The sequence below is a fragment of the Vigna angularis genome, chromosome 9 (assembly GCF_016808095.1).
Source record: "Vigna angularis cultivar LongXiaoDou No.4 chromosome 9, ASM1680809v1, whole genome shotgun sequence".
In the NCBI taxonomy this organism is placed as follows: Eukaryota; Viridiplantae; Streptophyta; class Magnoliopsida; order Fabales; family Fabaceae; genus Vigna; species Vigna angularis.
The window spans coordinates 11813410-11827414 of NC_068978.1; the positions used below are offsets into that span (position 1 = coordinate 11813410).

General features: G+C 38.3%; 1 protein-coding gene across 1 annotated transcript in view; it reads left to right on the forward strand.

The window, feature by feature from the left end:
• Positions 1 to 14005, forward strand: part of LOC108337961 (BEACH domain-containing protein C2) — a 73803-nt gene that overhangs the window by 42713 nt on the left and 17085 nt on the right. The window contains exons 13-19 of the mRNA XM_017574552.2: positions 945 to 1490; positions 1565 to 1708; positions 2006 to 2464; positions 4630 to 4775; positions 7189 to 7258; positions 7442 to 7525; positions 7603 to 7659. Of these exons, the coding sequence (XP_017430041.2) occupies positions 945 to 1490; positions 1565 to 1708; positions 2006 to 2464; positions 4630 to 4775; positions 7189 to 7258; positions 7442 to 7525; positions 7603 to 7659 (1506 nt within the window). The remainder of the gene's footprint in view (positions 1 to 944; positions 1491 to 1564; positions 1709 to 2005; positions 2465 to 4629; positions 4776 to 7188; positions 7259 to 7441; positions 7526 to 7602; positions 7660 to 14005) is intronic.

Below are 14005 nucleotides of genomic sequence, written 5' to 3' on the forward strand. Positions count from 1 at the left end.
GGCTAAAAAGATTCCAACCACCTGGATTACAAAATAAATACGAAGATAAGAAGAATAAGAACAAATCAGATTTGAAAGAAGGGCAGCTTTCCGGATTGGTCATTCAGGAACACTTTTCTAAAATGTCCATTCAAGAATTGCCAACTTCAACCAATTCATTCCGCATTTTTAAGGATATGGAATGTTGTTCGTCCCACTTGTTCTGGGGTTTTCTGGAGTAGTAAATCCAGAGTACTTTCACTGTTCTGGAATGCACTATCCATAAATTGAAAATCACGTTCTGGATCTGGAATATACTATCTTTTTAATTGATTAGGTTAATAATGTAAAATTGAGATTACATTATTAAACTAATCAATTAAAAAGATAATTATCACAGTTATATATTTAAAAATGATTCAATTCATGTCATACCTAATCTTAATCGATTATATTAAGATTAAAATGGGTTTTTAGAATTTCTAGCTTGGTCTATAATAATTCAAGAGACAACACATCCTAAAACCAACTATCAATAGCTTTTTAAAGTCTTTACCATGCTAAGCTTGGACATCATCAAAAACTTAACTTAGGCCAATGGAGCAACACACATCATTGATGCGGAAGAGGGGCTCGCTAACCATATCTTTAAAATGTTGTTTTTAATTTTCTTTTAAATTTGTTATATATATATATATATATATATATATATATTAGTTATTCACAACGTAGAGCTTAGATTTGCTATTATTCATTGTCTAACCACAGATCTTTCCATACATATGCAAAACATCCATAATGGTTGGTGTATGTTTCATTGTATTTCTTTGTTGTCACTCCGGTAAAACCTCCTGTACAAATTTCAAGTGATGTATTAATCAAGAACTCTCTCATGGCTCTAGTATTATATTCATCTATACCAATTTTGGTGCATTAACTTAATTATGCATCTGAATTTCTTTCAGGCTTCTCTTGATTTGATATCTCCAGTCTGGGCTGCCGCTTTTGCATCTCCACCTGCTGCATTGGCATTATCTATGATTGCAGCTGGTACTTCGGATAGCGAAAATCACGCTCCTTCAACAAATCCCCAGCTTAGGCGTGAAACCTCATTACTGGAAAGGAAACAAGCTAGGCTTCAAACATTTTCAAGCTTTCAAAAACCTTCAACGATTCCTAACAAAACACCACCCATACCAAAGAACAAAGCAGCAGCAAAAGATGCTGCTTTGGCCGCTGCTCGTGATGTCCAACGTTTTTCAAGAATTGGTTCTGGAAGAGGTCTGAGTGCCGTTGCAATGGCTACATCTACACAGCGAAGGACTGCTGGTGATATGGAGCGGGTTCAGAGGTGGAATATTACTGAAGCAATGGGAGTTGCTTGGATGGAATGTCTGCAGCCAGTTGATACAAAGTCGATATACGAGAAAGATTTCAATGCTCTGTCGTATAAATTTATAGCTGTTCTTGTTGCCAGTTTTGCCCTAGCAAGGAATATGCAACGATCTGAGGTCTGTCTGCTAATTGTTACTATGGTTTTCAGATTACATTGAGATATATGTGTTAAAGATTTCTTTGTTGCCAGATGGACAGGCATGTCCGTGCATGTATAATATCTCGGCATCGTATCAGCATTGGAATTCATGCATGGCGCAAACTTATTCGACAATTAATCGAGATGAGAAGCCTTTTTGGGCCTTTTGCAGATTATTTGTACAACCCATATCGAGTATGTTATGATACAATGTTCCACGTTGTTGCCACCAACTTGGTTGCCACTCATATTTTTCTGACCATATATTCTCTTTTACAGAGTATATGAAAATCCTTTAGAAAGATCTATATTGCTTGTGTTCTTAGGTCTACCTGCTTAAAAAATAAAATCCTAGAATTCGAAAAGAACTAGTGTGGGGGCTTTGGACTTTAAAAAAGAGCTCGATAGCTCTTTTCAGCTGATGCTCATATTTTTGTGTACGATTTTTTAATGGTTCAGTCACGATTGTGATTATTTTATATTTTTTTCTAGGTTTTCTGGAAGCTAGATTTTATGGAAAGTTCTTCTAGGATGAGAAGATGTATGAGAAGAAACTATCGAGGGTCTGATCATTTAGGTTCTGCCGCCAATTATGAGGATTATTCAAGGGAGAATAATGATCCGAGCACTCGAGTTTTATCTGCGGAAGCAATTACAGTAGAAGGTATAAATGAAGAGGAAGAACATATAGAAACTGAAAATTTGGATCTTACAGTTGATGATATAGGAGATGAAATAGAGAATCAGCCGAAATTTTCGAAAGGAGCTGAGAAAACTCTACAAAACTCTTCAGATTCCAATGGAATTCAACCTGAAAGTGACGAGGGTATTGTTCAGAGTTCTTCAGCCTTTGCACCTGGTTATGTTCCAAGTGAGCTTGATGAAAGAATTGTTATTGAGTTACCCTCAACAATGGTCCAGCCACTTCGGGTTGTACAGGGAACCTTCCAAGTAAGTTTCATGATCTAATTTTAAAGTAATTTTATAACGATCCTGATGATATAGCAGATACGAAAAGATAATTTTGAAAAGGGGCTGAACAGTAACAAGTTCGAAAGTATTGTTTGTAAACTGGGAATGGAAAATACCTATTCACCAGCTTGAGGGAGTGCTAGAATCTTTTTATCTATATTATTTCTATTAAAAGTCTTTGCTTTTATTAATTATATTTCTTCCTTATTTAGGAGATTATATTTATTAGGTATGATTAGGATATCCCTGAAATATAGGGATTCTTTCTTTAGGAGTTATTATTATACTTCCTAAAATATCTTTCTAGTATTGTATATATGAATATGTAATCTCAACATAATGATATATACGTTTTACCCTAAATTATGAGAATAGGAGATTTGGAGGCAGGGACTGCAACACAGTGTTTGAATGGTTGGCAGCAATAAGGCAGAATGATAAAGTAGAGGATTACATCCAAAATTTTGAATTGTTCATGTCGCAAATTCTGCATATTTTTGAAGAACAGTTGGGGTATTTCTTTGCTGGTTTACAAACTAAGATATGCAATCAGATTAGGCCACATTATCTTAAATAGAGTACTTAGATATAATAATTAAAAATCCTGATTTATGATTCTATCCCTACAATTAAGGATCAATGATCCTGTACAATAAATATATTAATCGTCCTAATTAAGAAATGTTTTTAAATCTCTTAATTATGTATTTAAAATTGTACAAAGAATATGCATCATAAAACAAGGCATTCTGACACGGAATATTGTTCAAAAGAAATGGAACACTAAATCTTGAAGCCTACATGTCCCGATTATGCAGGTTCTCTTGCTGATAAAAGATGAACAATTGGATGGTGTACTTTCCTAGGTGAGAACTCAGTGACATGGAGAAGCAAAAAACAAAATGTGGTAGCAAGATCATCTAAGAATCAAAATTTAGTTCCTTGGCACAAGGGCAATGTTAGTTATTGCAGCTAAAAATTATCATAGATGACTTGAAGTATTTGGAGGGACCCATGAAGCTCTACTAAGATAATAAATCAGCAATAGACATTGCACATAATCCCATTCAGCATGCGAGAACAAAACATTTAGAAATTGATAGACACTTCATTAAGAAAAAATTAGAAGAAGATTTAATTTGCATGCATACATTCCGCCAAAGAAATTGGTGTATGATGTTTCAATAAAAGGACTTGATACCTCAGACTTCCATAATCTCATAACCAACCTGGTAATGGAGGACATTTATCCTTAGCTTTAGAGGGAGTGTTGAAATATGGGTATATGTATTGCACATTAACTGGACAAATCTATATTCTGATTCCACAATTATTGCTTATTGCCTACACATATTTTCACATTCCGATAATTTAGAAGTATGTGGTTCATGTATTACATGCTAAAATAAATTAATGATCATGGGAGTAGTTATGAAGTTGCATTGCTGATTCTAGTCCTAGGAAATAGTCTCCTTAAAATATTCATAAAAAACAAAATATCAAAGAAAGCATAGATGGAGTAGGGTTCCACAATCCTTCAACAATTCTGCTAAGGAAACCGATTAAAAAATCATGCTATATACACTAAGTAGAAGTCAAATACCTAATCCTACCATTATCTGTACCCAAGTGTTGTGATATACTTTGATACATGAGAATTGCACCAAACCAAATGTACCAAAGTGTAATACAAGACTCATGCCACAAGACTCACGCCACATTTTTTCCTTTTCTACTTCTTTCGAAGGGATGAGAGCTATCTTAAAGATTTGGTCCATGGGCTGAGGACACACTTAACAGCAAAAGGGTTGTAGAAAAGAAGTATCACAATAGTGTAAGGATATTGTAGAATTGATGGTTTTGAGCAGTGCATGGGGAGTGTGGGACACATGATAAGATCACGATGAATGTACTCTGGCCGATGATACTTATCTCTCAGTTACTCTTATTATTATCATTATTCTTGGTTTTGTAGCTTTTGGTTACTTTCTACCATCAAATACATGAAAAATTATAGATGAGTTAGTTAAGATTTGGGCTGCTATTTTCATTGTCAGAAAAATGGATGAAGAATATACAAATTATTCTCTTGCCTTAAATATAGTTCAACTGCATTAGTTTGAAATGCCATTGTCTTGTTGTAGGTTACCAGTAGGAGAATCAATTTTATAGTTGACAATAATGAGACGAGCACTATGATGGATGGTTTGAAATTTGGTTATGAGACACGAGACCAAGAAAAGAATCACAGCTGGTTAATATCTACTCTTCATCAAATTTATAGTAGAAGGTGAATTTATTTTGTTGAATATTTTTATTTTATTGTTCTATTATATGCACTTGCAATCATTTTTATTTTAATATACATAAACACATATATATATATATATATCTTAAATATTTTAGGATATGAGAAAAACTCATAGTATGTTAAATGTCATTGTTGTTTTTATCTTAAATGGTGGAACATGGCAAAGCCAAAAACATAACTATGCACTAAATAAAATTGGGGGCAAAGGAAACACTAGAAAGTGTATTTTTATTCAATTGATTCATTTGAAATAGTACATTATCCTCTATATATAGCGAACTCTAACCCTGAAGTAATAATTACAAGGATATCCCTATAGTCTTCTAACAACTTCTATTAGCTTCTAGTAATACATTTAATATTCTACCAACTTCTAGTAATGCATTTAATATTCTACTTACAACTCTCCCCCATAAGCTGTGAATGGATATCTATCATTTCCAGCCAGCTTGCATATGAGATCATGAAATCACTAGGTGGGAAGACCTTTTGTAAACAACTCTACAAGTTGAAGCGTAGATGGGACGTAGAAGTAGTGATAAGATCACGATCCAGTTTCTCTATCCCAAGGAAGTACTTTAACTTTCCTAGATCCTTCACTTCAAATTAAGCAACAAGTTTTTCTTTCACGACTTGTTTTTCATATTCATCATCTCTTGCAACAATCATATCATCACCATAGACTAAGAGTAGTGTAAGTTTACCTTTTGGGGAATGCTTGATGAACAAGGTATGATCACCTTGACTATGTCAATACCCCATGGAGATCATGAGTAGTATGAGAAATTTAATTTCATCAAGAGTGACACTCATGGAGATAAAAAACTTTCAAATTGGAGGATGATAGAAACGATATCCTTTCTTATTAGATGCATAGCCAACGAATATACATTTAATCGAGAACCCAAGAGTCCTTACATAAAGTCTTAGAAACATTAAAAGATAAAGTGAAGTTTTTACCAGTCATAGCTAGAGAGCAAGTACCAGAAGGTGACTTACTGGTAGACTCCATCCGAGATTTCAAACATTCAATTTCAGCATGTAGTGCATGTATCTTTGAAGTTAGAAGCTCAACATTGCTTAGTGGGGTTGTCATGCTAAATAAATAATAGAATCCCCTCAATTAAAAGAGAGCAATAAGACAAAGAAAAGCTCTAGATATGGTGCGGCGGCGACAACGACAATTTTGATGATGGCAATGGCGGAAGCTCTAACAAGAAAGCCCGATGATGACTCTGACAACAACACCAACGAGGTTCCGACAACAAATCCAACGAAGGTCCAACGATGGCTCTAGCAAAGGTCTGGTGAAGGTCTAATTAAGGTCTGGTAGCAACTCCGATGGACAACGGAGTGTAAGAAAGGACAAAACCACAAGTTGTGAGCACTTTAGGAAATCCCAATATTTAAAGGAAATGGGTGGACTTTAGAAAACCCTAAAAGGAACCTTAACTAAGACGATAAAGAAGAAATACGGAAGGAGGGCTCCTGAGATCGAGAGCTTTGATACCAACTAGAAAGAATTAATATAAAAGAAAGAAGATTTTTATTCAATTGATTCATTTGAAACATTACATTAGTCTCTATATATAGAGAACTCTAACCCTAAAGTAATAATTACAAGGAGATCTCTATAATCTTCTAAAAACTTATATTAGCTTCTAGTAATAAATTTGACATTCTACCAATTTCTAGTAATGTATTTAATATCCTACATACAGTAGAAACACTTAAAAACACTTCATCCACACACACCAAAAGTGATGAGAGACAAGAAAGAAGTGGTGGACCTGAAGAAATGATAGTCCAAGAGGTAGCCACAAAGCCAATAGAGTGGATTCTCTTGAAAAGAAAAGGGAAAACAAGGGAGATAACAAGAGGAAAGGCTGAATTGGGAGAATTAGTTAGAGAGAGTACAATCCCATTACTTTGGAGATAGCAAAAGGGTAGGCTGAGCTGGTAGAATTAGGCATAGAGAGAGAGAGAGTACAATCCCATAACTTTAGTAGGATGAGAGTGTGAGGTGGAAAGGGTGAATTTGTTATGGTGGGATAGAGTAGCTTTCATGCTTCCTTGTAAGGAGTCATTGCTTTGGGATATTAGAAAGGTCTATCATTTCTAGTGCATGTTTTGCTTTCCTCTTTTAGGGATATTTCTAAATTTGTTATTCAAATTGAGGGAAGGTATAGTGCAATAATAAATAATCTAATGAAGTAGGTGCCTGAAAACAATAGCAATCCATTGAGGAAATATCTCCCTATCTAATTGCACCTTCTTCAGTTTTGCTTAGCTACTTGATGTTTTCTTTTTGACAGTTTATATTGCAAAGTTGTTGTCCATATGGAGTGAAACTTAATGTTGTATGCATGTCACTAATTGATGCCTTTTACAGATATCTTCTTAGGAGAAGTGCACTAGAGATATTTATGGTGGACCGTTCCAACTTCTTCTTTGACTTTGGGGTACTAATTCTAGAATATGCTACCTTTTTTCCTTTCATATTTCAGAAATATAATATTTTGAGACTTTTAACCACAATTAATCTTAATATATTTTTGAACATCATACTGATGAGCGAATGATTGGTAATTGATGCAACCTTACATTCCCAGAACTAATTCTCCCAACCAAAATTTCCTTTGCAGAGTAGAGATGGGCGAAGGAATGCATATCAAGCAATTGTTCATGCACGACCTCTGTATTTAAACAATATATATTTAGCTACCCAGGTATTATTTTTGTTTCTGAATTTTCGTCTTCATAAATTTCTTTGCATGAGATTAGGATAAATTAATTTATTTTTCAGAGGCCTGGACTACTTTTGAAAAGAACCCAGCTTATGGAGCGTTGGGCAAGGTGGGAGGTGAGAAGCTACTTATCTCTAAAGACCTTAGTGTGTTTGGATTTGCATTTTTCACATATTAAGTTGGTTTATTCAAAAGAAATTATGTTTAAATTCAAGCATAAACGTTGATGATTTGTTTTTGTACTAACCATTTATTCCTTACTAGATATAACATGTGTAACACTTGTATCACATATCCAATTGGATTACATCGCATGTAACATATACTTGAATAGTGAAAGTTAGAAAAGAAATATTTTACTAAATACATTCTCCTATAAAAAGGAAATAAAATATATTGGAATGATTGCATAGATTCTAGGGGTCTTATGGTTTGTCGCACCAGAGTTTGGAACCCAAGAGTCCTTACATAAAGTTTTAAAAGCATGAAAAGAGGAATTGGAGTTCTTACCAATCACGACTACCAAGCACGTACCAAAAGATGACTTTGGTTAAAGCTCTGGGAAGGTCTAGCGTAGATGTTAGGAATCTTGGTAAGAATCGTAACTTTCTCCCTTACTCGCACACTTCAGTAAACGCACAACCAGAAATTGTAAAAGAAACAAATTGTATTCACATCAAAGAATCAAGAATACACAGGGAAAAAATCAGGAGCTTAACCTCCTTCACCAGGTCTGAACCGCTCTACAACATCAAGGTAAAAACTGTCTACTTGTAACTACAAAAGAGGTCCTTTTTATAGACCTTTTCCCGCCCCCTTAACTGCTCAACAGTTAAGTACTCATCTTTATTTCTCTACTATCTTTCTCCTTTCGTAAACCCTCCATGTCCTAACATTACTCCCCCCTTGAAGATCAACCTTGTCCCCAAGGTTGAACTCTGGAAAATGCTTTGGCTTTGTTATCTTGTCTTCCCAAGTTGCATTACCCTCCCCTCCTGCTTGCCATTCAACTAGAACCTGCTCCCGCCTTTCCTCCCCTTGCTGTTGGATCCTTCTATCCAATACCTTGGTTGGCCAGCAAGATGGCCCCTCCATCTGCAAATCCGCTGGCCGAAACAGCCGATAGCTCCCTTCGTTGTGGCTCCGCTTCGACCTCCTCTTCATCTTCCGCTAATAACACTACCCGTAAACTCTTCTCAAGGAATTGGTGCCCAGGGCTGAAGGCCCCCCCACATCTAAAACACCTCCCTTCTTCCCTTCGTTTTAGAAATTCTAGGTAGGGAAGGTTTCGCGAGTTCCTTCCTCTACTATCACTTCCCACGGGGCTTCCTCCTCTCGCCGAACTACTCCCTGCCGCGCTGTCTCGTCTCACTGATCTGACGCTCTCGGTTGCGGCATTTCTCCCTGGGTTACTCCTCGCCGGTTTGGTTCTCACTACACCCGCTCCTCCTCCCGTCGTTCGACCCCATGATTGGAAATTCTTGGGCGCTCTCCACCCACTCAAACCTAACCCACGTAAAGCCTCCTCGACATCCCGTGCATTCTTCATTGTCGCCATCAGATTTCGCGGATCGTGTGGCCGAATTTGACACCACAGTTCCTCTCTTAGGCCTGCCAGAAAATATCCCAATAGTTGGTCGTCCGAAAACGCCTTTGTCTATCTGACCAGCGCTTCGAAATCCCGCACATATTCCTCCACGGTGCTTGTTTGTCTTACCGCCGCCATCCTCTCAAAAATCCCCCCTCGATTACCACTCTCAAACCTGATCAACAAAGCCTCCTTGAGCCCCTCCCACGAGCGGTCACTCGCTTTCTCTTTCCAGAACTTAAACCAGTAGCCGGCGCTCCCTTCCATGCTAAGATACGCCAGTTCGACCTTCTCCGCCTCTGCTACTTTCTGAATTTCAAAGAACTTTTCTGCCCGATTAATCCAATTCAGAGGGTCCGGTCCTTCAAAGGTGGGTAACTCCACCTTTCGCCGCCAATTGAGTTGCCCCTCCGCTCGTTCCGCGTCTCTCTCTCTCCACCTCGTCCCTCCGTTGGCCATTGACCGACCCCTGGCTCCCGTTGGAGTTATCTTCTATCTGTTTGGTTTGCGCTCCCATGATCCTCATCAGTTCTTGGATGTCTTTGCGCATCGCAATAGAATCTTGACGATTCACGTTGATTCCGCCTTCAAACCGTCCACGGTCATTTCAATATGCTCCAATCGTCCTTCCACCCCGTTCATTCTTCCTTCAATTTGGTTCTCCAGAGCATGTAACTTCCCGTCCATCTTGTTCTCCCCCCGATTTCGATCCGGCAGGTCGGACCACTTTGTTAGGAATCTTGGTAAGAATCCTAACTTTCTCCCTTACTCGCACACTTCAGTAAACGCACAGCCAGATATTGTAAAAGAAACAAATTGTATTCACATCAAAGAATCAAGAATACACAGGGAAAAAATCAGGAGCTTAACCTCCTTCACCAAGTCTGAACCGCTCTACAACATCAAGGTAAAAACTGTCTACTTGTAACTACAAAAGAGGTCCTTTTTATAGACCTTTTCCCGCCCCCTTAACTGCTCAACAGTTAAGTACTCATCTTTATTTCTCTACTATCTTTCTCCTTTCATAAACCCTCCATGTCCTAACAGTAGATCTAGCGCTGTCTCCAACAAAGGTCTGGGGGAAGCTCTGGGGTGTGGCAACAAACAGAACCACAAGTTGGGTGCACTTCAGGCAACCCTATAAAGAACCAAAACCAACATGAAAGGATAACTTTAAATGAAAGAAGATATTTATTCAAATTGATTCATTTGAAATAGTACATCAACATCTATATCCAGAGAACTCTTACCCTAAAGTAATCATCACAAAAAAGATCTTTGGAACATTTTAGTAGGTTTTAACAACTTCAAGTATAACATTTAATATCCTACTAACAACACCTTGGAATAGGTTTTCTCTATTGCAATCTATATGGTTTTTGTTGAATTGTGAAACATACATGTGTCATTGATTTCTAGAACCATTTTGTTCCATAACCAAGCCATCATCATGGAGTCTTCTTTGTCCCATGAACTAAATGTTGGATCATCTTCAACAAGATAATCATAAAGTTAAATGGCTAGCTTTTCCATTTCCTCTGAAGATGGTCTTAATGAGTGGAAACCATTTAGATAAATTTGTTCTATTCAATGGATAGGCTGAATGAACACCTTAGAATTCTCCTACATTGTAAAGCTTGTCACTGTTTTTCATTTCAGGCAATTACAATTATGTGCAATTAAGGCACAAAGAAATAAATTGATTAAACGTGCATATCAATGATGGTCGTGCAACAATGAAGGTGCAATTAGGTTTACACAACAAGAAAGGTTGCAATTAAACCACACAATTAGAGGTTCCCATGGATCATAAGCTCTTATATGTTAGGAAGTTAAAGTTATATGTGAGAAGGAATAAAAGGGGAGGAAACTAAAGGCGAGAAAAGAGGTTAGTTTGTTAGTAGAGAGAGAAAGACTAAATAATAACAGAATAGGGAGAGAAGGGTTATCAGATATTTTTCCTTTTGGATAGAGACTGGACATCTTTTCTAGTGGAGGAAGGGAGGCTTCCTTGGGTACATTTACTTGTATTTCTTTTTTCCATACATTACAGAATTAATAAATACATACATATACTTTCATCTTCTGCTGTTTTAAGAGTTGTATAAGAATAGAGTGATCTGTTTTGGTTTCCTAAATAAAGGAACCTAACAGCTTTGGTCTCACTTGTCGAATCTGTATCGAAGGGAAGAAGAGTGAAGAGTGAGCGGTAGAGGAGAAGAATGGAGGGACGAGTGATGGCAATTGAGTCAACGGTGGAGGAATTGAAGGCTGAGATGCGAGCAATGACTCACAAATTCCAACAACCTTTCGGACGACGTTCCAGGAACCAGGATCGGAGCTCCGAAGGAAGTCGCGATTCTGCCAATGCCGAACGCGAACGACGACCGCCGGAGAGTTTGGAGGATGAAGTGGAAGAGGACAGAGGAGAAGCACAACGTAGTTTGATGAAGCGCGTTGAACTACCAACGTTCGAAGGAGCAGATCCCATGGGCTAGATCGCAAAGACAGAGAAATTCTTCGATCTCTAGAACGCGATGGAGAAGGAGAAGGTGAAGCTTGTACATATATGTATGGAGGGAGGCGATAGCTACTGGTTCCGTTTTTGGTGGAAGAAGACCAGGCATCCGACTTGGAAAATGTTTACTGTCGCTTTGACGCGGAGGTGTGGTGGACTGAATAGGGGCACCGTTTGTGAGAAACTGGCCGCCGTGCGACAGAAGGGAAGCATCGACGAGTACATCTAGGAGTTCAAATGCTTGGTGGCGTAGGCAGCGGGAGTGAATGAGGAGCAATTATTAGGATACTTTTTTGTTGGGCGACAGGAGGGACTGTGAAATATGGTGAGGCCGCACGACCCATGCGATTTGTTGACAGCAATGGAGCGAGCTCGAGACGTCGAACAGGCTAGGTTTGTATCGCGAGGAAGTGGCGGAACGATAGGAAAAGGAGGGGCAACATGGGGAAGATATTCCTCGAGTTTAGGGACCATCGCGAGGACGAAAACCTATCGAGGGTCGTCGGAGGGGTCTGTGAATGTCGGCAGAGGGCAAGGGATGAAGAAAGAGGGTGTTTCCAGTAACTTGAGCTCCAGAGTAGGCAAAAGTGAAGGAGGGAACGCCCAAAGAAGGAGAGTAAGGACTATGCCTTATCCCGAGTATATTAAGAGGCGTGAAGAAGGGCGTTGTTTCCACTGTGGAGGCCCTTACAGTCCTGGCCATAGGTGTGCTGAGAGGAGCCTGAGGGTGATGATATTGGCGGAAGAAGATGAAGAAGAAGGGATAGAGGAAACTATCGAAATGGAACAAACAACCATGGAGTTGTCTGTTTTCTCTGCAGGAGGGTTGACGCAAGCAAATACAATAAAATTGTAAGGTTGGGTGCAAGGAAGAAGGGTTTTGGTATTGATTGACAGCGGTTGGTGGAGGAGTTGGGGTTGAAAAGCACCGACACACTCCCTTATAAGGTGTGCTTAGGGGATGGGCAAAAGAAGATGATCAGGGGTTGTTGTATAGGAGTTCCAGTGAAGTTGGAAGGTTTGGAAGTCAGAGAAATTTGTATCTCTTTGAGTTGGGTGGTGTGGATGTGATATTGGGAGTCACTTGGTTGGCTTCCCTGGGAGAAATTAAGGTGGACTGGGGACAACTCATTATATAGGTGGAGCAAGAAGGGAAAAAGGTGGAGATCAAGGGGGATCCCACTTTGACGAGAAAAGTGGTGCCTCTCGTAGCACTCCTAAAAGAAAAAGAGATCGAAACCATGATTTTAGTATGGAATTTGAGTCAAGCTGAATTGATGGAGGGGGAGACAAAAGAGAGTGACTTAACTCCCAATGAAGAGATAGGATTGAAGCAGATTTTGGGGGATTTTGAGGGAATTTTTAGGGCCATCAAATCCTATTGAAGGAAGATAGACTTCAACTTCAAATTAACTCAGTGCAGTTTGTGCGTGCATTGGAGGTTCTGTACACGAAGCTCCATGACAAGTACACCGAAGTCAAGACTAAGAAACTATCTGATTTGGAACACCTTAACGAAGAACAACAACTTAAATTCATCAATTGCTTGTCAGTTGCAGAAGAGGTCATAGAGCACTTGAAGACCGAGAAAGAAAAGCTTCTTGGACAAGTCAATGATTTGAGAATTGAGCTTGCTTCGTTAAGGGCTTTCAAAGACAACCAGTTAGCGGACTATCAGATGCTTTTGAGGAAGGAAAGCCACAAAAAGGAAACTCTTTTTGAAGAAGTGGAGAAATTGCAGCAACTTTGCCAGGAAGGAGCATCTCATGATTTGAATAATAGCAGAAGGATCATAGCTGTATGTTTTAATTTGAGATAATATCTTTAGAATCTTCCTAATTAGAGGAAATAGATACATAATCTTTTATTTTATTATATTTTCCTAATAGTTTCCCTATTTCCCTTTTTAGGAGAATTAAATTATTACAAATAAAGGGTATGAGAATGTATTTTTTATGATTGAGAGTAATAAATCAATCTTATTTTCCACTTCCTAATATGGTATCACAACAATGGTTAGAGCCTATCCTAGCGAATTCTAAGTGGGCATTTCTGTTTCCACCCGTTGTTGGGGCCGTTATCAGACCACCAAATTTCTACTATCACGCACGAGATGTCTATACCTCGGTGTGAAGGGGGTGTGTTGGAAGTCCCACATCGAATAGAGATAAGGCAAAATTATAATATATAACTGAAGTGCAAACCTCACCTTACAAGCTGGTTTTGTGAGGTTGAGTTAGGTTTAAAAACCCACTTTCTAATACTGTAGATGATCAGTTTAAGTCTAAGTCTAACAAATCATATGTAAGAATGACTAGAAAACGTATAAGACAGAATGCTTTGAAGGACGAAGCAA